Source organism: Andrographis paniculata, unplaced genomic scaffold (assembly GCF_009805555.1).
Source record: "Andrographis paniculata isolate CXL003 unplaced genomic scaffold, ASM980555v1 Contig75END, whole genome shotgun sequence".
Classification (NCBI taxonomy): Eukaryota; Viridiplantae; Streptophyta; class Magnoliopsida; order Lamiales; family Acanthaceae; genus Andrographis; species Andrographis paniculata.
The window spans coordinates 1,466,018-1,493,563 of record NW_026137612.1 but is presented as its reverse complement, the minus strand read 5'-3'; the positions used below and the strand labels follow the sequence as shown (position 1 = coordinate 1,493,563).

At 27.7% G+C, this 27,546-nt stretch overlaps 1 protein-coding gene across 1 annotated transcript; it reads left to right on the top strand.

Moving 5' to 3' along the window:
• Window positions 1-18,341: 18,341 nt before the first annotated feature.
• LOC127266227 (berberine bridge enzyme-like 8) lies at window positions 18,342-23,462 on the top strand. The gene is made up of 2 exons (XM_051296401.1): window positions 18,342-19,073; window positions 22,480-23,462. Exons 1-2 carry the CDS (start codon window positions 18,342-18,344, stop codon window positions 23,356-23,358), a joined length of 1,611 nt encoding a protein of 536 aa, XP_051152358.1. The 3' UTR covers window positions 23,359-23,462.
• The last annotated feature ends 4,084 nt before the right edge of the window (window positions 23,463-27,546 follow it).

The window sequence follows — 27,546 nt, the reverse complement described above, 5'->3', positions numbered from 1 at the left end:
TGTATTAGTTTCTCTTAAAAAAACAAAAGCAATTTTTAGATTGTGAAAATATTTTTGTTAAGAAGCAACTAAGGTGGTACTTAATAATAATAATAATAATAATATCTAATTAAATAAATAAGATAAAATAAAAATAAAATAATTTATTTATATAAAATTTAAATATAATTTTATTTTAATTATTAAATTAAATTAAATTTAAAATATATAATTTAAAAAATAAAAATTTAAAATAAAAATTTTAATTATATAGTAGATAATTTAATATTTTTAAATATAATTTATAAATTTAAAATAATTTTTAGAATAAAATTTATTTGACTTTAGTTATATTAATAAAAAAAATTCATTTTTGTAAACATAAAAAAATACAAATATAATTTATACATAAAATTTAATAAATATATTTTCAGTTAGTATAATTAATTTAAAATTTTTAAATATAATTTATAAATTTCTAAAATAAATTAGAAAATTTTAATAAAAAAAATATATTTACGTTACTATTATCTATTTGATAATTCTAACTTAAAAGACTTTCAACTTTATTATATCGAAACTTCTAAAATAATTATTCATCCAAACTTCTGTTTTTGATTTCTTCTGTTTATGCCATGGCTTTTGACTTCTGTTTATTTTTTAAGCGAATTTAAATGGATTTTTAATTTTAATTTAATCTTAAAAAATTAACAAAAATATAAATCATCCGATTTAAACAATTTGTATTACCAGCACAACTTGCATCGACTTTTGGCATAATGTATTATTTTATAATATAAATTTCATAAAAACTAAAGATAAATATTCGATATGATATTTTTTAAAATAAAAAAATTAAAGAAATATGAAAATCCTCCAAATAAACACATAGAGCATGTGTATGTGGGTTTGAGTTTTTGGGTTTTTAAATAGTAAAAATTTGAATTTGAATAGTGGTTGGATGTGATATAAATAGATGATGTGATATTTGAATGTAAAATAAATTTTTAATATAATATAAAAAATAATTATTTAATTTGATATTTTTTTTAAAAAAAAATAAAATTAAATAGTATAATTTGTGTAAAATCCACAAAATAACACAATCATAGTTTATATATATAAAAAAAACACATTGTCGGCAAATTGTATTTTTGAAATTGTTATACTTTTAAAAATATTGATAAATAATAAACTATAACAACAATATGACATGTGGCAATATTTATATTTATATTATTTGAAGTGTACCATTTCTCTTTACAAGAAAATTTTGTTTTTTTTTAAAAAAAACCTATTAAAATTGTCTACAATTCTACAACTAAAGATTTATCTTGTCACAACACAGCAAATATGTGGTGGAAATCGCATAGGACAAAGCTTATACCCATCATTATTTCAATTTATTAGTATTATTTTTTTTTTATGACGAGGGAATCCGTAACTACTATCCGAAAGTGCAAATTTTTTTTTTTTACTTTCATTATTAGGTGTGTTTGTCGATGTCACTTCTCAATTGTGTGTTTACTTGTGTGATTTAGTTTTATGTTTTACTATTTTAATATTTTTTTTACTTAAAAATATCACATCAAATATCTAATTTTTATTTATTGTTGTTGATGCCGATTTTCAACAATAAAAAATAAAATTCGAAAATAGAAATTATCTTCGAATTTGATAAAATAAAATGCCTGAGATTTAAGAATCCCTAGACACCGTATGATACATAAATAAAATAGAAAAAATAAATACTACAGACTGTAAAAGTAAAATGGTGATCCCCAAAAGAAATTCACTGATTTTGATGTCGATTGAAGATGTCTTCCCAGCATAGACCCAAATCTTTAAATATTCCCTAAAGAAACATTTTGAACCGTCGTCTGGTCGGTTACAGCAACTGCTATCAACCACCCACCAATTTCTCCTCCATTGACACGTGTATTAACCGTCTTGCCAACCGCTCCTGTCAATTACAGGACTTAACTGGCTCGACCGACCGCCTCTGAACACCTTACTTCCTTAAATAGGCGGTCGGCCCATCGGACTACTCAAGCCGCCCACAATAACCCCTGGCTCCTTAGACGGACCGCAGACCAGCCGACTCCCTTGAGAACCCCTTAATCAAGTGATGGGCCTAACGACGAGCCCACATCTCCTCCTAGTCGCCTTTTCAGACGGATCATAAATCACCATCCAATTGAGAAATCGTCTGGACCATCCACCGATTGAACTTACCGAATAACCCAACGATTGACCAACTGACCAATCCAGATACTAATTGGTCGCTAGACCAAACGACTAATTAGTTGCCCACTCGAGCGAGAACAACCATTCGTTCAGACGATTCATCGATCGGGCAATCAAGCGACCACCATCCAGTCCCTTCAATCGGCTGAATAACCATTCGTCCAGACGATTCATCGGTCGCCTAATCAAGCGACCAAGTGACCACCCTTTCAAGCGACTAAACTAATGTTTGACCAAATGACCGGCCAATCGATCAGGCGATTAACAGGTCGTTTAATTAAGCGACCAATTAACAGACCTTTCTTTCAAATGGGCCCCTAGAAGCCCACTTTCCTTTTGTCTGACCCCCGTATCGGTCGTCTCATCCTTCTTCGCCCGACTTCATTTTGTCCGACCTCCGTATCGGCCGTCTCATCCTCATTTGCCTGACTTCATCTTGTCCGACCTCCGTATCGGCCATCTCATCCTCATTTGCCTAACTTCATCTTGTCCGACCTCCTTATCAGCAGTCTCATCTTTCTTCGCCCGACTTCATTTGAGACCCTACTACCGTTATCAGGCCCATTGGACTATACACCAATTCAATTTATAAGCCCATTCTCAAGAAACCCTATACATTGGTTTTTCTTACTCAACAACTTGCCTCCTCCCGTCCGACTCCTAAGCGTCACTTCTCGTGATGTTTAGGAGTTTGCAGTACAGTGCTATCATTACACTGTTTTATGTCATATCGTGGAGTTTATGTAAAACCGTTCTCTCTTAGGGACATCTTGATCTAGCCCCTCAGTCGGCCATTCCGATTCCGGCGGATATTCAGTCCATCTTTGCTTAGGCCGTCAACCGACCTTTCCCCGATTTGGGGTCAGACTTCCTGGAATGCCTCCTTCAGGCGGTTGGTGGCCTTTTACTGCAAACTCCTTCGGAATCGGCGGCTGCCCCAATTCTGCATCGGCTGATGGAGAGATTGACTGAACTTCGAAACGTCATCTTACTCGTCCGACTCCTATCAGCCGAACCATCCCAGCCAAGTGCGGATCAAATAAGTTTGGAGGCTTCCTTGACCAAAACCAGGGAAACCCTTCAGCAAGCTACTGGACGGTTGGACGAACTCCTCAGTGCCAAGACTCAAATAAATGAGTCAATCCAGAATAAGTTGGCAAAATTGAGGGCGCTTCGTCAAGAACAGTCCATCATGGAGGGCCACGTGGCCAATGAGCAGCGCCTGAAGTATTAATCAAAATGTCACACAATCGACCCCATGTCCCTTCAAAAAATTGGGAATGTGTCATTCAACCCTTTTTTGTGGGTAACCATCCCGTTGGTGGCCATGCTGAAGACATACTCAAACAACTGGATTTTAAATTCAGATTTTCCCAACGAGGAAGAAAAACCATTCAACGTGTTATTCGCTTGATGGAAAACGTTCTGGGAGGATATGAAACTCTTCATGATATCCTAAGTCGCCTTCTTGATATCGATCACCATATGGACTTGATTGAACATCACGTGATAGCCATACTTCCAGACCTTTGTTGGGATCATATATTTTCCAATCAGCGCACATTCTTTTCAAGACTACGCACTCTTGTTGATCGTGAACGACAGGCCATAACAGACATGAAAGCTCGTACTAATCACGATTTAGAAGAAATGCAGAATCAATGGGAACGATACCGACCTGATTTAGAAGACTTTTTTTTATGAGGAACCAAAATTTATTTCTAATCATTGGGATGAAGATTTTGACTCAGAAAAAGGAGGTCCTCCGCACATATCAAGATTTGATAATGAATGAACCCCTTTTTGGGGTCCGAACCCCTATGCTTGGGTTCTGAATAAAATTTCTTGTTTCATGCATTCTTCTTATCTGAAAAGGCAGGAAAAATACATTTTCAGATATCTAGCATTAATACAATTATATACTCTTTTACCCTCTTGATTCATTATAATAAAGGCACCATTTACAATCTCCTTTTAAATAATAAATGGCCCTTCTCAATTTGGAGACCACTTTCCTAATTGATCAATCTTCTTATATGTAGAAAGAATGGTCTTCCAAACCAAATCTCCTTCTTGGAAAGTCTTATAAAGGACTTTCTTTCCATAAGACTTTGCCCTAATTTCATTCTGTTTCACAATCTGATCGATTGCATGGAGTCGGTTGACATCCAGACTCTCCAACTGCTGCAACATAACTTCGATGCCTATATGGCACTTGCGTGGCATGTCGGCGGACACATGTCGGCTAGTTTATGCACCACATGGATAATTTTTATTTTATTTTAAAATATAAAAAATAAAATGAAAAATATAAAAATATAAACAATAAAAAATAAATTAAAAAATATAAAAATAAAATTAAAAAGATAAATAAATTAAAAATAAAAATTATCCACATGTGCGATAGGTCAGCGTCACGTGGCCGATACATGGATATTTTTTATTTTTTATATTAAAAAAATAAAAAATATAATTTAAAAATATATTAATATATAAATTATTAAAACCATATGGTGCTGACTCGACCGACATATGGATGGTTTTTATTTTATATTTTATTTATTTTAAATTTTAAAATTTTAGTTTTATATTTTTATATTTGTAACTTCTTTTAATTTTCTATATTTAAAAAAAAAATTATCCACGTGGTGGACATATGGCGGTGATTTGGCCGACATATGTGAGCCGGCATACCACGCAGGTGCGACATAGGCATCGAGGACTAAATATACGAAATTTTTCTATTTAAGAAACTATTTTAAGCTAATCATTTACAACACTAAAATAATAAAAAAGTTCAGAACAAAACTAAAAAAATCAATTTACCTTTAAATTTCATAATCTTTAAACTTTTAATAACGGTAATTAAATTATTTACATACTTATAACAATTTTTATTATATAATAATTATTTATTAAATATATTTATTAATTATTTACTAATTAACGTGAGATAAAAGGAATATTCCATCCGTCTCACATAAATATAGTCTTAATTGGGTTGGACACGAGATTTAAAGAATACTGATATTATATTAGTAGTGGGTAAAAAGTATGGATAAAAAACTTTTTTGCCCTTTTGAGTGTATTAATGTAAAAAGTAGTGACAATTGTGTGATAGAAATGAAAAAATAGGAATAGTTTTATAGTGATATGGTTATTTACGGAAATAAGACTATTGTTTTGGGACGAAAAAAAATGGTAAACAAGACTATTGTATTGGGACGGGGAAAGAACTATTTTGTTCAATGTAATTTTTATTTTTCTATCACTACAACAAAAATATATGCACTATTTTATTTGGGATGTGTTTGTTTTATGTTTTGATATTTTTGAAGTGAAGTATAAAAAATTATATAAGTAAAATAAAATAAAAAGTGTGTAATATATTAATTTTTTTGGAAAAATATAGTATTATTTTTTTATTATTATTATTGAAAGAACAAAACCTTGTCCTCTTTTAATTAATAAATTTGATTAGTCTACGTAAAGTGTGTAATTATTGGAATTAGTTGTGCTTTATGTACACAAGAGTTTCATAAAAAGTAGAGTTTTTAAATATTTTAAAATTAATAAAAATCTAAATACTTAATATGACAAAATTATGGTTGATTAACTTGTGTAAATGTTTTTTGTAAAATTATACTTTCATCGTCCACCCACCATTAACATATATATTTTACTCTCTTCGTGCCGGTTAAATTATCTTATTTAGCTTAGGTACGAAGTTTTAAGTATTATGTAATTAATAAATAATTAAAAAGTGTATTATTGAAATTAATTATAATTTAATAAAAATAATTATAAATTAAGATTAAGATTAAGATAAATAAATAATTTAATTAAAAAAATTTATAATTATGAATTTTAAAATTTGATTAAAGTATATAATTATATTTTTTTTAAAAAAAAAACAAAATATTTACGACAGACAAAAATAAAAATACATGACAGAGAGAATATCACTTTTATACGTAATAATACAATATATTCTTATATATATTTAGTAAGTGTGACTTCACTGTTCATTATAAATATCTGTAAATTTATCTTTATTTACATAACGGCAAAATAAATTTTATAACAAAATATGTATTGATTGTCATTAAAATATAATATTTTCTCCATCAAAATAATAAGTATACATTTATTTTGTGCGGTGATTAAATAATAGTAATAGTATTTTAACGTTAATCGGAGTTTTTTTTCCTTATCTTTTAACTTGTTGTAATAGTATTTACCTGAATAGATATATGAATTTGAACTTATATTGAGTTTGTGATGTGATCAAACTTATTAAATATATATATACACAAATATCTGAGTTTGTTTTGTGAAATTGGTGGGAAGATTTTTTTTTTTCTATGTGAGGTATAGAGAATTATGTAAAAAATATAAAATTAATTAATATGTATAGTATGTTAATTTATTGGAAAAATATGTATTACGCATAAATAATAATAATAATAATAATAATAAGGATAGTAGAATCCTAAAGGAAGTTAGACACGAAGTCGGTGGAAAAGGAAAAAATTTGCGCTCAGGTTGGTCAGGTCGGTTGGTCTGATCGGTTGGTCCTCGGTCGGATCGGCAGGTCGGAAGGTCGGAAGGTCTGTGGTCAGATAGGCAGGTCAGTTGGTCCTCGGTCGGTTGGTCTGGTCGGTGGAGTCGCGGGTCGAAAGGTCCGCAAGTTGGAAGGTCCACAGGTCGGAAGGTCTGCGAGTCGGACGGTTCGTAGGTCGGAAGGTCCGCAGGTCGGATAGTCTGCGAGTCGGACGGTTCGTAGGTCGGAAGGTCCGCAGGTCGGATAGTCTGCGAGTCGGACGGTTCGGAGGTCGGAAGGTCCGCAGGTCGGATAGTCTGCGAGTCGGACGGTTCGGAGGTCGGAAGGTCCGCAGGTCGGATAGTCTGCGAGTCGGACGGTTCGTAGGTCGGAAGGTCCGCAGGTCGGATAGTCTGCGAGTCGGACGGTTCGGAGGTCGGAAGGTCCGCAGGTCGGATAGTCTGCGAGTCGGACGGTTCGGAGGTCGGAAGGTCCGCAGGTCGGATAGTCTGCAAGTCGGACGGTACGCAGGTCGGAAGGTCCGCAGGTTGGATAGTCAGCAGGTCGAATCAATAAGTCGGATGGTTTGCAGTCGGATGGTCTGTAGTCGGTTGGTCCGTGGTCGGACCAAGTAAAGTCGGCTGCTACGGAGGTCGGGTGAAGTTTGGTCGCTTGGTGGGGGCGGCCAAGGAGTCTTTTGGTCTAGCGACCAGTTAGTCGCTGGATTAGTCGGTTGGGTTATGCAGTTGGCGAGACGGTTGCTGTAACTGACCAGACGATGTTTCAAAACGTTTCTTTTGGGCGGTTGACGGCGGTTGCTGTAACCAACCAGACGACGGTTCTAAGCGTTTTCTTCAAGGAATATTTGAGGATTTGGATTTTTCTGGAGAAGACATCTTCAATCATCTTCAATTGACATCAAAGTCAAGAAATTCGGGGATCACCACTTTAGATTTTCAGTATTTTATTTTCCAGTATAGGGTGTTTAGAGATTTCTAATTTCAAGCACTAATTAATTACGTTCGAAGATAACTTTCTATTTTCGGATTTTACCTTTTGTTTGTCCGATGGAGTATTTATTAAATGTGACATGCATACCTTTCAACTCGGATGAAGTATTTATAAAATTTTAATTTATTTAAAAATATATACAAGAAAATAATATCAACAATATTTTATTAAATGTGACATGTATACCTTTCAACTTTGATGGAGTATTTATTAAATTTTAATTTATTTAAAAATATATACAAGAAAATAATATCAACAATATACAATTGCTATTTGATTATTATTATTATTATTATTATTATTATTATTATTATTAAGGTAAACTGTTTTTTAGTCTCGTAACTGGACCCTTTTATTATTTTAGTCCATTAAGTGGAGCCTATAACAAACTAGTCTCATAAGTGAAAAATTTTCGTTATTTTAGCCCTCCGGCGCCGGAGACGCTCTTAGCTTGCCGGAGGTGACATGTCCGCCAGGTGTCCCGCCAGGTCAGCGACACCCGGCGGACACGTGGATTTATTTTTTATTTTTAATTTTTTTAAATTTTTTAATTTTTTTTAATTGGACCAAATAAAAAAAAATACAAATAAAATTTAAAATAAATTAAAAATAAATTTTAAAAAAATTTTAAAAAATAAAAAAATAATAAAAAAATCCACGTGTCCACCAGGTCAGCGACACCTGGCGGACACGTCACCTCCGACGAGTCACACGGGCATCTCCGACGCCGGAGGACTAAAACAGCAAAAAATTTTCATTTATGGGACTAGTTTGCGACATGCTCCACTTACGGGACTAAAATAATAAGTGGGTCCAGTTACAAGACTAAAAAAAACACTTTACCCTTATTATTATTATTATTATTATTATTATTATATTGCAATCAAAATTTAGCAACATGATTTTGGAAGCTACGGTTCGACCTCACCTTTCGATTCAACTATTTTCATTATCTTTTTATTGCGTGTAGTGTCCTCAAGTTTACGATTGAGAACATGGCTCTTTTGACTTTTTTTTAACGAGTATTTGAATTTTTCTTTTTTTTGTACTTTTGAAAAAAGTTTTTTGTTTTATTTATATTTTTTTCGTCTCATTTAAATTGTTCACTTTAGTTTTGACACGGATTTTTAGGTATCGAGTAATTAGTAAATAATTAAAATATATATTAATAAAAATAATTATATATTAAAATTAAGATAGACTAAATAGTTTAAAAATGATGAGATTGTAGTGGAAAATTGGTCGTGTAATAATATATTGTCACAACTTTTATTGAAATCTAATAAAAATTATGTATAAATTAATTGTCGCGGACTTCTGCAACAATCCTTGTTATAATAATTAATTTTTCCTATTTGTCGCGAAAGGCTGCAACAAATAAGAAATAAATTTATTATATCCATTTTTTTGCAGTTTTTTGCGACAATAGTTTTAAATAAAAATTATTTATAATGCATTGTTGCGGTTGTCCGCGACAAACAAGGAATAAATATATTGTTTCCAAATTTGTTGCAACTTTCTGCGACAATAGTTTTAAATAAAAAAAAATTATTTTTGTATGCATTGTTGCGGTTGTTCGCGACAATAATTTTAATAAAATACACCCTACATATTGTTGCGGCTGGCCGCGACAATGTTTTATATAACGCGACAATATTTTTATTTTTTATTTTAAGTTATCATTAATTTTTTAAATAAGACATTATTCCAAAATAATATATTTAACGAAAATAATATATTTTTCTAATTTTTAATAAATATTATTAATAATTTTTAAAATTTTATATATTACAATTGTTAATATTCGCGACAAACTTTTATAATGTTAAATATAGTTATTTTTTTAATAAATTATATAATATATTATCAAGACATAATAAAGATAAATAAAATATAGAATTTTATTGTCGTAAATTTCTACAACAAATATATATAACATAAAAAATTATCTTTTTTGTATTTTTTGTCACGTAATTCTGCAACAAAAATAAATTTCATTAAGTTTTGTTGCAAATGCCCACCGCAATATTTTAAATTTTATAACCATATAATTTTGTGAAAGTAATACAGACGAATATATGATAGATAATATTATTTCTTTATATATTATTAGTAAATATATATATATATTTTTTTGTTAAACATAGTTATATAATCATAATGTTTTATTTTCTGGAAGTAATAAATGATATTATATGATTGATTAGATTACATCTTTATAAATGTACAAAATTAAGGAAGTAATAAATAAAAAATATGATTCATAATTTTATTTCCTTTTATACTGGTTACTAAGTTTTCTTTTTGTTAATACAATATATTATACAATTACACGATCTATGATAATAATAAATAGGAATTTATCGTTGATCATGTTATTATCTTATTTGCTATTTATTACAAAAGTAATAAATAAAAATAAATGGTAAATAAATACTATTTTCTACTATAGAACTATTCCTATATTTGTTTAATAATAAATTATATAATTGCAAAATTTTATGAAAATCATAAAAATAGATTTATTGTAGATAATATTACTTAAAAATATATATATATTACTAACTTATATAGAATATATCTCAATAATTTTTAACAATATAATATACAATAATAGAACTAATTTATGAAAGTAAAAAATATGAGTGTAATAATTAAATTTTAGTTCATGATAATATTATGGTAAATAATAATCATCATATATTACACTTATTCATATACTATATTTAAAATATTCAATTATATCTAAATAGACTGCATCCTTAAATTATGTAATAATATTATGGGTAACTCATAACAATTAAAATAATAAGATAAATTTAATTATACATATACTATATATAATTTTATAATTTTTTCTTAATTAACCTCTAATTAATTTATACGCATGCCGCGGCCTATCCACCACATTTTATTTTATTTTCTATCATTCCCTTAAAATTCTTTCATCTTTTTTCCATCTATCTTTTTTTCATCCACTATTAGTGAAAAATATTGGTAATGCGAATTTACCTTATATTTTTTACCTGAATAATTAACCACCACTATTCCCCATATTATTTGTTGGGGAAGGAAATAGAAGTAATAATTCAACGGATGCCAAAATTGCTAATAATCAAACACTGATCACTTCAAATAAATTTTGAGTGAGCTTTTATAAATGACATATACAATATTCAGTATTTATAATTATTAAGTATTATTATTTTTACCTATAGTTTTTAAAGATAATTTCTAACAAGATGTATAAATACATTTCACAGTTTGATTTCAGTTTTGGTTCGAAATGTATGCAATATATTTCGATCAAATTTTTCTGACCTTTATCTATGGTTCGAGATGTTTAAGGTATATTTAGATTTAAATTAATCTAATTAAATTTCTTAATTAATGATAGAATTGTTCTGACTTTTAATTTTCAATAACATCTTTATAGGTGAGAATCTCAGTATAATATAAACATGCTATTGAAAATTAAAAGTTAGGACCATTCTGACATTAATTTAAAAAATTTAATTAGATTAATTCAAATCTAAATATACATTAAAGTGTGTTTGTTTGGGGGATTGGATTTAATATACACTATTCATTCTATTTTTTCCCCTAAAAAAATCAAATCAAATAACTATTTTTTATTTTTTATATTATACTAAAAATTAATTTTACATTTAAAACATCACATCAACACCTATTTATATCACATTATACCACTATTCAAATTCAAAATTTTTACTTTTCAAATCTCAACTCAAAATTCAAACTCCCAAACAAACATATTGTTAAACCTGAAATTTGATCGAAATATATTGTCTACATTTCGAACCAAACCTGAAATCGAACTGTGAAATGTATTTATATCTATTGTTAAAATTATCTTTAAAAACTATAAGTAAAAAAGCAATACTTAATAATTATAAATATTGAATATTGTATAAAAACTCACTCAAAATTATTTGAAGTAATCCCCGTTTGATTATAAAAAATTTTGACATCTGTAATTTGATTCTCATCGAAATTATTACTTGCATTTCCGAATCCAACAAATGATATGGGGAATAGTGGTGATTGATTATCCATTAATATAAAGAAAATTCCTGTTACCAACGTTTTTCACTAACGGTGGGTGAAAATGAAAATGAAATTCTTTTTAAAAAACCATAAGAAAATGACATAAAATAAAATAAATTAGGATGCATAGGCAAGGTGCGTGTGTATAAATTAATTGGAGGCTAATTAAAGAAAATATTGTGAAATTATATATAGTATATTGATAATTAAATTTATTTATTATTATAATTATTACTACAGTCATCATAATATTATTACATAATTTAAAGCCTGCAATTTATTTAGATACAATTGAATATTTTAAATATAGTATAATTATAAGTGTAACATATGCTGATTATGATTTACCATAATATTATTATGAACTAAAAATTGAATATTATACTCATATTTTAAATTTCTATAGTTACTTCTATTATTACATTTTATGTTGCGTTTGGGTGCAAAATCTAAGTCTCATATCGGAAGTTATGAAGAAAATTAAACACACACTTTATAAGTTTTAAATGAACTCTACTAGTATGAGACTTTTTAGAGTAAGTCCAAAAATAAATCCGTGCGAGCTCAGTCCAAAACGAACAATATCATATTAGTATTGAGTTGGTCCAATCCCGACATATTTTTAACAAATTAGTGAAGTATATTCTATATCAAATAGTAATAAATTATTTTTTAAGTAATATTACCAAAAATATATTCATTTTTATGACTTTCATAAATTTTCAGGATTATATAATATATTATTAGACAGAATATAGTAAATAGTTCTATATTAGTAAACGATATTTATTTACCAATATATTATTATTATTACTTTTGTAATAAATAGTAAATAAAATAATAATATGATTGACCATGGATTCTAATTTATTATTATCATAGATTTTGTAGTTGTGTAATATATTATATTAACACAAATAAAATTTACTAATCATTATAAAAAAGAAACAAATATTTATTGCTTTCATAATTTTTTATATTTAGAAGATATTGTTAATTATTTTTTTATTTTATTTTTTATTAAGTAGAATATAATGAAGTAACATGATCAATCATATGATTATTCATATTATAGTAATTTACCACCACAATAATTTTATTAATTTAATTTTAGTTCATATCTTCATGGCTTTCAACCTTATATATATATAGATTTATATTCATATAAAGTTAGTTATTGTTAATTATTATGGAATTCTATAACAATTTCGTAAGTTTTAACTTTACTAAATAGGATTATAATTGTCATGGTGTATCGCCACAATTACTGTTACAAAATTCCGAGATAACTTTTAAAATTTATATGATTCTAAACTTTTACGAATTTCTTTGATGATTCTTTTAAAAGTTAATTTTATATAACTGTCACAAACATTCGTAATAAAACTTGAAGAATTTTTTTGTTGGTTAAATAATCATGAATTTTTGCAATAATTTTTTTATTATTTAATTTAAAAAAATCGTTGCAACCATGTGACAATTGTTAAAAATATAAATAGGTTATCAATTCTAACAAATTTCTAGTCATATCGTTTATTATTTAAATTCATATATTTGTTGCAGTCATTTGCAACAAAACTAAAATAATTTTTGCAAACTTAGGAATCACTTTTGTGATTATTTAATTTAATATATTGTCGTGGACATTTGCAACACAATTTAGTGAAAATTATTTTTGTTGTGAAATTATGTGACAAAATATAAAAAAGTAATATTTTTTATGTTATATATATTTATTGTAGAAATTTGCGACAATAAAATTCTATATTTTATTTCACTTTATTTACAGTACTATTATGTTTTGACAATATATTATATACTTTTTTTTAAAAAGATAACTATATATATTTTTTTTATTAGAAAAAAGATAACTATATTTAACATTATAAAAATTTGTCGCGAACATTTGCAAAAACTATAAAAAAATATATAAAATTTTAAAAATTATTAATAATATTTAGTAAAAAATTAGAAAAAATATTATTTTCGTAAATTATACTTTTCAGAATAATAATTTATTCAAAAACTTTATGATAACTAAAAAAATAAAAAATAAAAATATTGTTGCGAAATATCGAAACAAATTAAAGTAATAAATAAAAACATTGTCACGGCAAACCGCAACAATATGTAAGGTGTATTTTATTAAACTTGTTGTCTTGAGCAACTGCAACAATGCATACAAAAAATAAGCTACAAATTTGAAAACAATAAATTTATTATTTGTTTATCGCGGACAACCGCAACAATGTATTGGAAATAATTTTTATTTAAAACTATTGTCGCGGGAAGTTGCAATAAATTATAAAAAAATAAATTTATTTCTTGTTTGTTGCGGCATTCCGCGACAAATAAGAAAAATTAATTATTTTAACAAATATTGTTGCGGAAGTCCGCGATAATTAATTTATATATAACTTTTATTAAATTTTCATTAAAAGTTGTGATAACATATTATTCTACAATAAAATTTTTCGCGACAATATCATATTTTTCTTGTAGGGTAAATTATATCCAACTTTAATTTATTTTTACATTATAACCTAAAAATACATATTTTATATTTATTTAAAAATTACATATATCCAAAATAATTATATTTATTTCAAAACAAAAAATTACATATTATTATTTTAAAATTAAAATACACATTACTTTTAAAAAATAAAATTATATCTCACTTTTAAAAAATTAGAACTATACATTATTTTTCAATAAATAAAATTACATTTCATTTTCTTAAAAAATAAAATTATACTACTATTTTATTTTTCAAAAATAAAAAATAAAATTACACAAAATACTCAACTCAAAAAATGGAAAAACCGGGATTGCATTGGAGCCCAAACCCTCCAAATTCAACACAATTAATTTTTATTGTAATGAAGTTAGTCTAATACTAATATTTGGTAAAATTTGTTAACTCAATATTTGTATGATATTTATCTATTTTGGATCGAATTCGCATAAATTTATTTTTTTAACTTCTTCCAAAAAATTCCATACTAATAGAATAACATGTGGATTTACAAAATATTTTTATGATTTAAAATATTTACAATTTTTTGTACTTTATACCTTTAAAAATATGTATATATATGTATATGGTTCATGGAATCATTATATAAACAAAATCAATAAATATAAGTATATAATGATAAAAAAAAATTAAAAAATTATACTCCCTCCGTCCTAGTCTCCTAGATAAGATGGACGCATTACCGTAGATACGAAGATTTATGTAAAGTATAATTACTCAGTAATTAAGAAATATATTAGTAAAAATAATAATTATTTAGTAAAAATAATTATAGATTAAAATTAAGATAACTAAATAATTTAATTAAGATTAAAAAAAATTAAATTTTAAATTTTAAAATATGATTAAAGTGTATAATTAATTTTTTTTTTAAAAAAAAACAAATTATATGGGAAAAATAAAAATAAAAAATAAGGACAAAATAAGTTGAAAGGGAATAGTAGTATATATCAACACTTCTATCGTGATTCACAATTATATGTCCTCACCCAATCTTTGAATTAATGAATATAATTTGGTGTACCAAAAGATTTAAATCTAGTTATATCTTCTAGGAGAATCCTTGCACGTTACACATGATCATTTTAAAATAAAATATTTTCTCCGTCCTATATCTATATATTTATTTGCTTTTCGTACGGAATTTCATTATTATATTAAAATAAAGTAGAAATAAAGATAAAAAGATTAAATTAACCCTATTAGTACTGTATGATATAAAAGTAATGACATTTGTGTAATATATTGTAAATTTAAAGGGGATTTATAATGTTAAATAGATAGTACAATTATTAAAAAAATAAAATAAATACTTTGTTACGGGACATTCCAAAATAAAAAAAATAAATAGATTGTTAAGAGACGAAGAGAGTATATTTCCCAACTACATTATATAAATATAAAACATATAATAATAAATATTCATATATTATCTACTATGTTCATTCAAGACCATATACTTACCACTTATATATTTTATACAATGCTATTTAATTTAAAGGTAAAATGTTTTTTTTTAATCTAATTCTTTTAACATTTTTTTCGTAACTAGAGGATGTCACAAAATAATTCCGTAAATAGAAATTTTTTGTAATTTTAGTTCTCTAGTACCGGAAATGTGTGCATGATATCCGCGTGGCTCGCCGGAGGATACGTGTCCACCAGATAAGCAACACTTTATATTTTCTCCGTCCGGTAAAATTAAAAATATTTGGATCTGATACGAAGATTAAAAGAAAATATAATATTAAATAAATTAATAAAAGAAAAAAAATTTGTTTAATGTATTTTTAAAATTTTGATTAGTAGTTAATGATGACCAAAAAAAAAAAAAAAACACAATAAAAAAGTTGTAACACTTATAGTAAATAAGTGTGTTAAAAATTTGACTATGTAAAAATTAATAACAAACTAAATTTAAATGAAAAAAAAAAAAATAAAAGTAAATTTGACAGAGAAAAAATAATATTTATATGTAAGTTGATTGTAGTGTTATAATACTTCTTTAAGTTATTTAAATTTATTATACTCCTTCTCAGTCTCAATACAATAGTCTTCTTTACCATTTTTATTCGTCCTAAAACAATAGTTTTATTTCCATAAATAACCATATTACCATAAAACTACCTTTACTTTTTCATTTTTATTACACAATTACCACTATTTTTTACACTAATACACTCACAATGACAAAAAAATCTTTTATTCATACTTTTTACCCACTGCCAATATAATATCAATATTCCTTAAATCTCGTATCCAACCCAATTAAAATTATATTTATGGGACATATGGAGTAATCTTTTTTGTTGTCATCTAAGGGTGTGTTTTTTCCGCGCAGTTTTGGATTGGATTACTGTGCAAACAGTTCCGCCCAAAGTAGATGGGTTTTGATGGACACGACCTGACAGACGTTCAATTTTTTTTAAAAAAAATTATAATAATTATAATTTAATAAAATACATACAATATATATGTTATTTTGTAAAAAATAATTTTTTTTATAATACAAATATATATGTAGATGTAATATAAATTTATAATCAAATTATACAAATTAATACATATTTATATTATTATATTCATTCTCATCAAAGTGATACATATCAAAACTCTCCAAACCCAAACCAAACCTAAATACAAAAGAAAACATAAATTCAAATTCACCTCAAAATTCAAATAAAAATCAAATTTAAATCCAAAATTTCCTAAATCCCCTAAAAAACACACTCTAAATTTATTTTCCTTTCATTGTTTAGTAAAAAAATACTCTTTTTTATTTTTTACTTTTACCTTAAAAATTTAAAAATTATATTATCTATTTTTTTTTATAAAAAATTTGTGTCCGATCAAATAAACACACATTTGATGATGGAGTGAATAATATACTCCATCTGTCTCACTTAATTTGTACCATCTTTTTATTTCCGTTTATCCAACGTAATTTAATTATTTATTTTTTAAATATAATTATACACTTTAATCACATTTTTAAAATTCATAATTTATAATTTTTTGTTTTAATTATACTATATAATTATTTTAATCTTAATTTATAATTACTTTTATTAAATTATAATTATTTTTACTATTATTTTTTATTGATTTACTAATTACATAATATTTAAAATTTCGCCCATGAACCAAATAAAACAATTTAGATAGGAGGGATAGACTATAAAATATGAGTAACTTTTAAAATTATATAAAAAAATACAATTACAAAATATACTCTCTTAATCCCTTAATAATCTATCTATTTTTCCTTGGTCCGTCTTATAACAAAATATTCATTTTTTTTAAAATAATTGTACCATCTACTTAACATCACAAATACTTTTTCAATTTATAATATATTAAACAAATATTATTATTTTTATATGATAGAATACTAATAGAATTAATTTAATCTTTTTATTTTTATTTTTAATTTATTCTAATATAATACTAATATTTTTAAAATTTTATGTAAAAAATAAATTAATATATATATAATATGGAGAGAGATATATATACACACAGATAGATTGATTTGGTAATTATAAAAAATGACAAGAAATGAAGTGACAGATGAAATAAATCAAACAGTGAGCGGGTATTCACTGCCACCACACCATCATCATTATTATTATTAGGACTCCGTCTGTGTGTAAGATTGTTACACGACAATTTAGATAAAATATAATTAGTAATTAATTAAAAAATATATTATTAAAAATAATTATTATTTAATAAAAATAATTATAAAATTAAATTAAGATAAATAAATAATTTAATTAAAATTAAAAAAATTATAAAATTTAAAATAAATTAAAATATATAATTATATTTTTTTAAAAAAAAAACAAATTACTTTTTAAGTGGAATGAAGGGAGTATTATTATTTTTATTTCTTCGTAATAAGAATCAGAATTCAGAAATCACCACTGCAACAACTAATTTTAACTCCATGAAATGAAACCCTCCGCCATTACCGCTCTCACTTCACTCCTCTTCCTCTCCGCCGTCGCCTCCTCCGACGAGCATCGCCGCCGCGAGAATTTCCTCCGATGTCTGAACACATTCACCGGCGGCGGCGAAGCCTCCCCAATCTCCCACGCCGTCTACACTCCGACCAACTCCTCCTTCAATTCGATCCTCCAATTCTCCATCAACAACCTCCGATTCGCCTCGAAATCCACTCCCAAACCCGCCGCCATAATCGCCCCGGACCACGAATCCCAGGTCCCCGCCGTCGTCCGGTGCGCCAGGCAGAGCGAGCTCCAGATTCGGACCAGAAGCGGCGGCCACGACGCCGAGGGGCGGTCCTACGTGTCGCAGGTCCCGTTCGTGGTCCTGGATCTGATAAACCTGAGCGAAATCGAAGTGGAGGTGGAGGAGAAGACGGCGTGGGTGGGGGCCGGATCGACGATTGGGGGTTTGTATTACGCAATTGCGGCTCGGAGCCGGAAATTAGGGTTTCCGGCGGGGATATGCTCGTCGGTGGGGGTGGGGGGCCATTTGAGCGGCGGGGGGTATGGGTGTATGCTTAGGAAATATGGATTGGCGGCGGACAACGTTGTCGGTGCGAGAATGGTGGACGTTAATGGAGACATTTTGGAGAGGGGCAAAGGAATGAGTGAAGATGTGTTCTGGGCCATTAGAGGAGGCACAGCTGCAAGCTTCGGTGTCCTCCTAGCATGGAAGGTATTCAATTCACTGTCTATCTTTTTATAAAATATGTTGCATTAAATGTTTATTATTATTATTATTTTTATTATAAAATTTAAAATACATAAAGAAAAAAAAAAAAGTTAAGATCTTTTTTTTAAAAAAATATCAATTTACATGAAATTTTAAGGATGTGTCCTTCAAAGTATTTTTTTACTCCCTCCGTCTCATATAACTTGAGCTTATTACTGATTTACTGTAGATATGAGAATTTAGATAAAATATAATTAGTAAAAATAATTATTAATAAATTATAAAATTTTTAAAATTTAAAATGTGATTAAATTTTATAATTATATTTTTAAAATAGAAAAGACAAATTATATAGGACGAACGAAAAATAAGAAATATGGACAAATTATATAGGACTGTGGGAGTATTATTTTTATCTTTTTTATTTAAAATTATTCTTTTATTATTATAGTATACATTAATACCAGATATTTTTAAATTTTATATAAATTATAAACATACATACATATATACACATAAGGAAAAATTGCAAAAAAATCTAATATGATTTTCGAAATTTGCCAAAAAAATCCCATATTCCTAAAATTCCATTTTACATACTCGTAGTTCAGATAATGTTGCAAAAACTACCTCATTCGTTAGTACTTCTCGGAATGTAATAGACGCGATTAAACTGCAATTATTACAAATTCATAGATAATACGAGAGGAAGTTACCAAAATACCCTATGGGTGCGTTTAAATTATGAGATTATGGTGAATAATACTATTTTTTTCGACCTAATCTCATATTTACTTTAATGTATTAGAGTCCTATGTATATAAAAGTCCGTTACAATTATATTAATTTATAAGATTATTAATATAATCTAACCCCTAGTATTGCTTAATCCTACTTGCTAAATTATCTGAATTATCATTCTCTTCAAACACTTATAAATATTTTTGTTTAATATATTTTGATTTCACTTTAAATGTAAATTATATATTTTAAAAAATTTTAATCACTAACATGAAGCCATAAGAATATTATAAAATATGTTATGAAAACTTAATTTATAATTTTGAAGACAAAAATAAATATATTTAATAAATAATAAATATATCAAATTATATATATAGATATTTGTTATGAAAATAACTCAATTAAATTTTAATAATATTATATATTATATTGCTATAATTAGAAAGAAAAATAAAATAAAATAAAATAAATTATATTACAATAATTTATGATAACATTATTAAGAGTATTTTGGATAAGAAAAATAATCATACCATTGATTAAATAATCTATTGAAATAATCTAGGTATTATAATACAATCCTTCAAAGTAAACACACCCAATATGTATTGTTAAAACTAGTTTCCTTTCTCTCGTATTATCTATGAATTTATAATAATATTCGGTGTCTACTACAATATCTATTAAATACTAACGGGTGCGATAGTTTTTACAGCATTATTCGAATTATAAGTTGGTAAAACGAAATTTTAGAACAAGATGGTATTTTCAGCTAATTTTGCAAACCATGAGGAACTATTACCACATAAAGTAAAAATAAGATATCAAACACTTTCATACATTGTTCGCCAAGTGTGTCTTTCTCGTCGGGTCTGGTTTGCAGGGTATTAGGTTCGGCCAGGAGTTTACCCAATGTGCACTTTCAGGTAGCGACTGCAGGTTCCCACGTCATAAGAGAAAAAAAAAGATATCACACACTTTCACTAATTGATAAATATTAGAATTATTTTTTAATCTATTACAAAATTTTAAATGATCCATTTGGGTTGTGGAAGAAGAACTATATATATAAAATAGTTTTTGTTTTGAGGTTGAATTTTTAATAACAAAATTTTGAATTAAAATAATTATTTTATGTAATACTCTCTCCGTCCCATATCTATATATTCATTTACTTTTTGCCCGGAGTTTTATAAATATTAGTATTATATTGAGATGTAGTAGAAATAAAGGTTAAAAAAAAACTAAACTAAACTTATTAGTATTGTATGATACACAGGTAATGACATTTATGTAATATATTGTAAATTAGAAGAGTATTTGTAATTTTAGGTAGATAACACAATTACTAAAAAAAAATGGATACTTTGTTATGAGATAAATCAAAATTGAAAAATAGATAAATTGTTAAGGGACGGATGAAGTATAAATATATATATATATTTTGATATAAATTTAATTTTTAGTGTAATATAAAACAAAAAATTTAGCATTCAATTTCATTTTTTTAAAAAAAAAAATTAAAATAATAAAATCCAATCCCAAAAAAACAAACTCACTTTTCTCACGAAATATTAAATTAAACCAAAAATTAAAATTCAAACCTTAGTTGTATTATGTATATTTGTTTAGGATTCTGAAAATTTAAATTTTAAAACATTTTTTAAAGTATAACTAATTATTTTAAAATATTAATATATCACGGACATTTATTATAATATATTTCATATACAATTTTTTATACCTTATATAAAATATATTTTTTCAAATTTTTTCACTAAACAAACACGCCCAAAGTTTGGTTGCGGTATAAATTGATTTGATATTGAATGTTGATTTTCAATTGTTTGTTTAGATAGTAATTGTAGTTGCTGTTTTTTGAAAAAAGAAAAAATTAATACATTTTTATTGAAACGTAGATGATAAATAGTACTCTCTCCATCCAGTTATACATATTTCTATTTTAGAACGTTCAATTAGTGAATATTTCATTAAATACCTATTTTTTAAATTATAAACAATCAAATACAAAAACTGTTATAATTTTTTGTTTAATGGTAAAGCAAGCAATATAGATGATGTTTTCAATTAAAATGAAAACCAGCACATGCTAAATAAAGATATACTTGAGATGTAAATATATATATATATATATATATATACTTGAGATGTAAAATTTTAAAAAATAAATATCATGTACTATTAAACAAATTAATAGTAAAAATAAATAAATAATTGTGTTTTTGGACGAGGTTTTTGCATTTAAGAATAATAAAAATTGAATTAAAATGGTTCAAATATTTATTTAAAAGTATTGATCAAATATATATCTATTTTCTCCTCGAAACATTATATCAAATATATTTTTTTTTAAACTTTAAAACATCAATGTTTATTTGTTCAATAATCTCTTTTCGATACGATTCTCAATATATGTATATATATATTTTTTTTATTACCTCACAAAAATTAACTTTAGCATTATTATTATTATTATTATTATTATTTTATCAATGCGATTACACATACTTCACATAATAAAAAAAAAAAAAAGATCAAATCAAAACACTAAACAAATAAAAGAGAGTCTCTAATTTTTTACGGATATATTTTTTGTATCGTGTTTTTTAAAATTCCTTTTATATCTAATTCTCTATTTCATTAGGTACAATTGGTAGATGTCCCTGAAAAAGTAGTTGCTTTTTCAATAAGTAGAACCTCGGAACAAAATGCAACTCAACTTATTCATCGATGGCAATACATTGCTCCAAAGATCGATCACAATCTATTCCTCTTAACTGTAATCAGCCGCGACCATTCGAAACAAGATGCGATCCGCGCCTCATTTCTTGCAATATTCCTCGGTGGCGTGGATCGCTTGCTAATGTTGATGAACGAAAACTATCCTGAATTGGGTTTGGTTCGAGAAGATTGCACTGAAATGTCTTGGATCCAATCTACCGTAGTCTCGGCTAGTTGGTTCGGATATCCCAAGGGACCTCTAGAAGTGTTGCGCAATAGAAGAGGTCGTGCTATACCATACTTCAAATCACAAACCGATTACATTCAAGAACCAATTTCGGAAAAGGGTCTCAATCGAATATGGAGAACTCTTTATGAACAAGAAGGTGCCGGAGCCGTAATTGTTTTGATTCCATATGGTGGTAGAATGGATGAAATTTCCGAATCATCGATCCCTTTTCCTCATCGGGCCGGAAACCTATACTCATTGAGCCCTATGGTATTTTGGGGAGAGGAGGAGGATCATTATTCACATCGATATATTGAATGGATACGAAGGTTTCATCGTACCATGACTCCTTACGCTTCGAAATCTCCACGAGTGACATATTTCAACGATAGAGATCTCGATCTTGGAGTTAATAATGATGAAGGGGATACAAGTTATGATCAAGCAAGTGTGTGGGGGTTCAAATACTTCAAAAACAATTTTGATCGATTAGTTCGAGCGAAAACCATTGTCGATCCGGAGAACTTCTTTCGAGAAGAGCAAAGTATTCCATCACTTCGGGAAGATGTTTGATTAGATTTCGTAGATGTAGATGGATTTGAATAAGATCTTGTATTGTGTCATCGATGTCATTTGTAAGAACTAGCTTATATGTAATTTTCATCCCTTTTTGTTAATACTTGTAGACAAACAACTTTGTATGAACATTATCTAATGTTTGTATAATTATATATAAATTATTATCTTGAAACACAACGAGTATTTAATAATATAGATGAGCATATTTATATAAATATAATATGATCTAACAACATACTACAATAATTTACACAAGACATATTATTATTAAATCTCATCGCAGAAAATATGTTAATACTACAATACGTATGTAAATAGGAAATTTCAACATATACTAACAATATATACACATGCTATAATAATTTAAGGTATGTATTGATAATCTATATTTTAAAAGCTAATTAAAGTTAATAACCACCCTAACCAATGAATAAGGTTAATTGGCATATATTTGAACTATTGTTGGTTCGCCAAATTGAATCGAACCTAAAAGTTTCTATTGCACTACAAAAAAATAGTATATTTGTAACGGAATTCCGTCACTAAAGATTTCACGTAGCTAACGTAATTCCATCATTAATTCCGTCTCTAATATCATTAGTAACGAAAAAAGTGAATTTAATGACGAAAAAATCTCGTTACAAAAATAATATTTTCTTGTAGTGTTGGGAAGGGGAAAACGTGCCCAAGCAATTTTTTGGAATAAATTTTGGTGGAATAAATTTAAAATATTACATATAACAAAGAAAATATTTAACATGAACAAATGGATCATTCTTTATATTGTATTTACGTAGTCTTTTATACTAATAGTATAGTCAAAATTTTCTGCCAAAAAGCATATGGAATTAGAGTCATTGCTTGAGAATCGCTGCTGTTTTAAAATCTTGTCAAACTGTTGTTGTTTTCAAATCTTGTGCCGCTACCTCTGTCTAGGAGTTCTTTGCCGCTTATTTCATTTGTCATTTAAGAATATTTCTGGTTTAAGGGCCGTAAATATGTAATGCATTTTCCTTTTTGATTTGTAATCTTTTGAGGCTTACCAAAATAAAATTGTATTGGCCCAAACTAGGTGCCAAGTCATAATATGATATCGCGGAGTAAGCTTTGAGAATGATAGAAAGGTCTGAAGAGTGACCTAAGTAGATCAGGTGGCAATCACGCTACATTCAACACATTATCCCGATAAGGCTTCAGAGGACGGAAGTTAGACTGTGAACTAGAAACAACAGAGGTCAAGGCCTCCACTAGGTTCGAAAAAAAGGGAATGTAACATCAATGCTGAGCTATCCAACTCTATTAGGAAGGTCAGGTAGGGGGCAACAACTGACTGATCAAAAGGCAACTGCTCTTGGAAGGTCGCAATTGGATTAGAAAGATCTGCACCATCAGCTTTGGGTCAGCCGAGAATCGAGGTTCAAGCATGTTTTGCCAAAGGGCGAGTCTTGTCCCGACCAACAGCCTCCTGCAACATCCGAAACGGCATAGGTCCTGGAGGATGAGCCGATAATTGAAGCGCTCGATTGTCATGAGCTATCTTAAGGCCAACTAATAAACACAACTATGAACAACCCAACTCGTCGAGTGCAGAATCACGGATGAGGCAATCAGGGGCGGCAAATCAACTGCAATGTGTTTTCAATGATATATAAGAATTTATTACAAAAATTGAAGTAATTTAATTTACAAAAGAATAAAATAAATTAAAAAAAATATGTACATCCTTGTAAGTCCACTCGATATTATCTTCGTTGAGTACCTGACCGAGAATCTTTTCTCCAACATTAGTTGGGAGGATAAGTGCGGTCTCCGGGACCATTACAAGGGTAACATATACCTTAACAATTGCTAAGGTATAACCTATATAAATATATTAAATGAGCGCTAGTTACGAGGAAAGTCTCCCTCTGTAAATCTGATGGATGAATATAATAAAATAAAAGTTACGTTTCATCTTGATCTATGAACCCTATCTTAAATACAAGTATAGCAATAACTCAACCCGAAAGCACTAATAAAATAGGCTGATCCCTTAACAATATGAATATAAAAAACGCAACATGGACCATAGGGGGTAACTTCCCTAACATAGATACTAATATTTATAAATCACCACAATCATAGATGAGCCAACCTAAGCATCTAAAAATATACCATATGGTGGCAATCCTTCAGCAAAAAAAAGAAAAAAAAAAAAAAAAAAAAAAAAAACATAGTCTCTCCAATAAAAGCATGCATATAGAGAAACAACCGGAAATGTAATAGAATGCATAGTGTGTAATGTAACAACAAGCAAATAAGAAACATAGCCACTTGGGGGTTAGTAAAAAATATATATATACAAATGCAAGAAACTGAGAAACACCGTCTTGCATTAGACACGGCCAAAAATACCGTTATAAAATAAGTGTTATTTAATTATTATGAAGTAACTAACATAAGGCCAACCATACAAATGCTCCAGTTTAATATTTTCTACTTGCAATAAGAGATAATAGGATTATTTTGAATATGTTTAAAAAATAATTTTCATAAAACAATACTTGTGGCAGAGATGCAAGGTTCACAGATAGCATAATCTGTAAACAAGAACTCATTTTATGGCAACCACAAATTGGATCAAAAGAAGACATTAAACAAAATACATAAATAAATAAGACACATGCCTCCCATTGGGTCGAATTTACATTATCCAAATATTGCAGACCCACAAAACCAAAAATAATAGCGGAATTATGTTTGTTGGATCTCTCCTAGAGGAAACTTAACTTCAAACCTGTATCTCCTATAAGTCCTAAGTATGGTGATGTACCACTATAATTTCAGATTGTTATGAACTTCAATTAACACCTTTAAAGGCCATAAAAAAAAAAAAAAGAATGAATAACTTACAGAAGTTGTTAGGCGAAAGCAGACACAGGTATAAGGATGGTCCTTTAGCCGTAGGTGATCTCCAAAGAAAATATCGACCTCCTATGCATCTTCACGCACAAATTTTTCTGCCACGGTGGACAGTTCCTATTGGAGAATAGGAAATATAGTGTGAATGCATAAACAAGTATATATCTACTACTCGCAGTAAACACATAAACTCAGAACGTGAGGGCATATAAATTATAAAAAATAAAGGTCAAATCAACTTTCAAAACCACCAAAATAATGTCAATGAAAGTCACAACACGTTTTTTTTTTTTCTTATTAAACAACTAGTAAATGAAAATATATTGAATTTTCCTATTAAATGTATCCATAATTAACATATATATAGAGAAAGATGCATAGTGAAGTAAACGATGCTATAATTTCAGGTATAGTCCTTTATACTTGCACATTGAAAGCCAACATGTTACTTGATCGAGAAAATAAAATCGAGCAAGCAGCTCAGAGGGAGCTCAACAAATAAAAAAACTTCAATTCATCACTAGATCATAGAAGAATAAAGTCAAAATTCTAAGCCTTTGTTCATCTTATTCTTTTTTTTTTTTTTAATTATGGCAGAATGTTTCCCAACATTCTATGACATTGTAAACAAAATGTATCGGACATAAGTTATGATGGCATCTATGTGGATGTATATATAACCATTTTAAAATAACCAAAATTTATCATCACAAGTTCAAATATTTCTAGCCGTTTAACCTGCTTGCTCTCTTAGTTGGTTGGCTCAATTATTCAATTAATTGCAGCTCAGCTATAAAATTTTTAAAATAAATAAATGGTCAAAATATAGTAACAATTCTATCTTTACAATCAGTGTGTTCTGTCCCATTAGTAATTTATCTTAGATAACTAAATCACACCATCAAAATAAGTGAATAATATCATTCTTAGTATTCCTCATGTACATCTTCGAATTTTCCAGCATTGGTAACAACTTTTCAAAAAGTGATCAATCAAAGAACAACTGAATTTGATCCCTAAACCAAATGAAAAAATAGCAAAATTTGACCATACGCTACTATTTCATAGGTTAGCATTCAGATATAGAACAATATTAACCAAACATACACCTTCCCTTCATAATACTTTACGTTTAATCAACTGTGATTTTTTTCTTTCTGAAGAACATAAATGCTCAGTTTCATGTACTGCCAAAAAAAAAAAATTATAGCAAAAATAGCATTACCTCTAGAATAAAATTAAAGCAGATAAACAATGTTCTTCATTTACAAGTAATCAGAT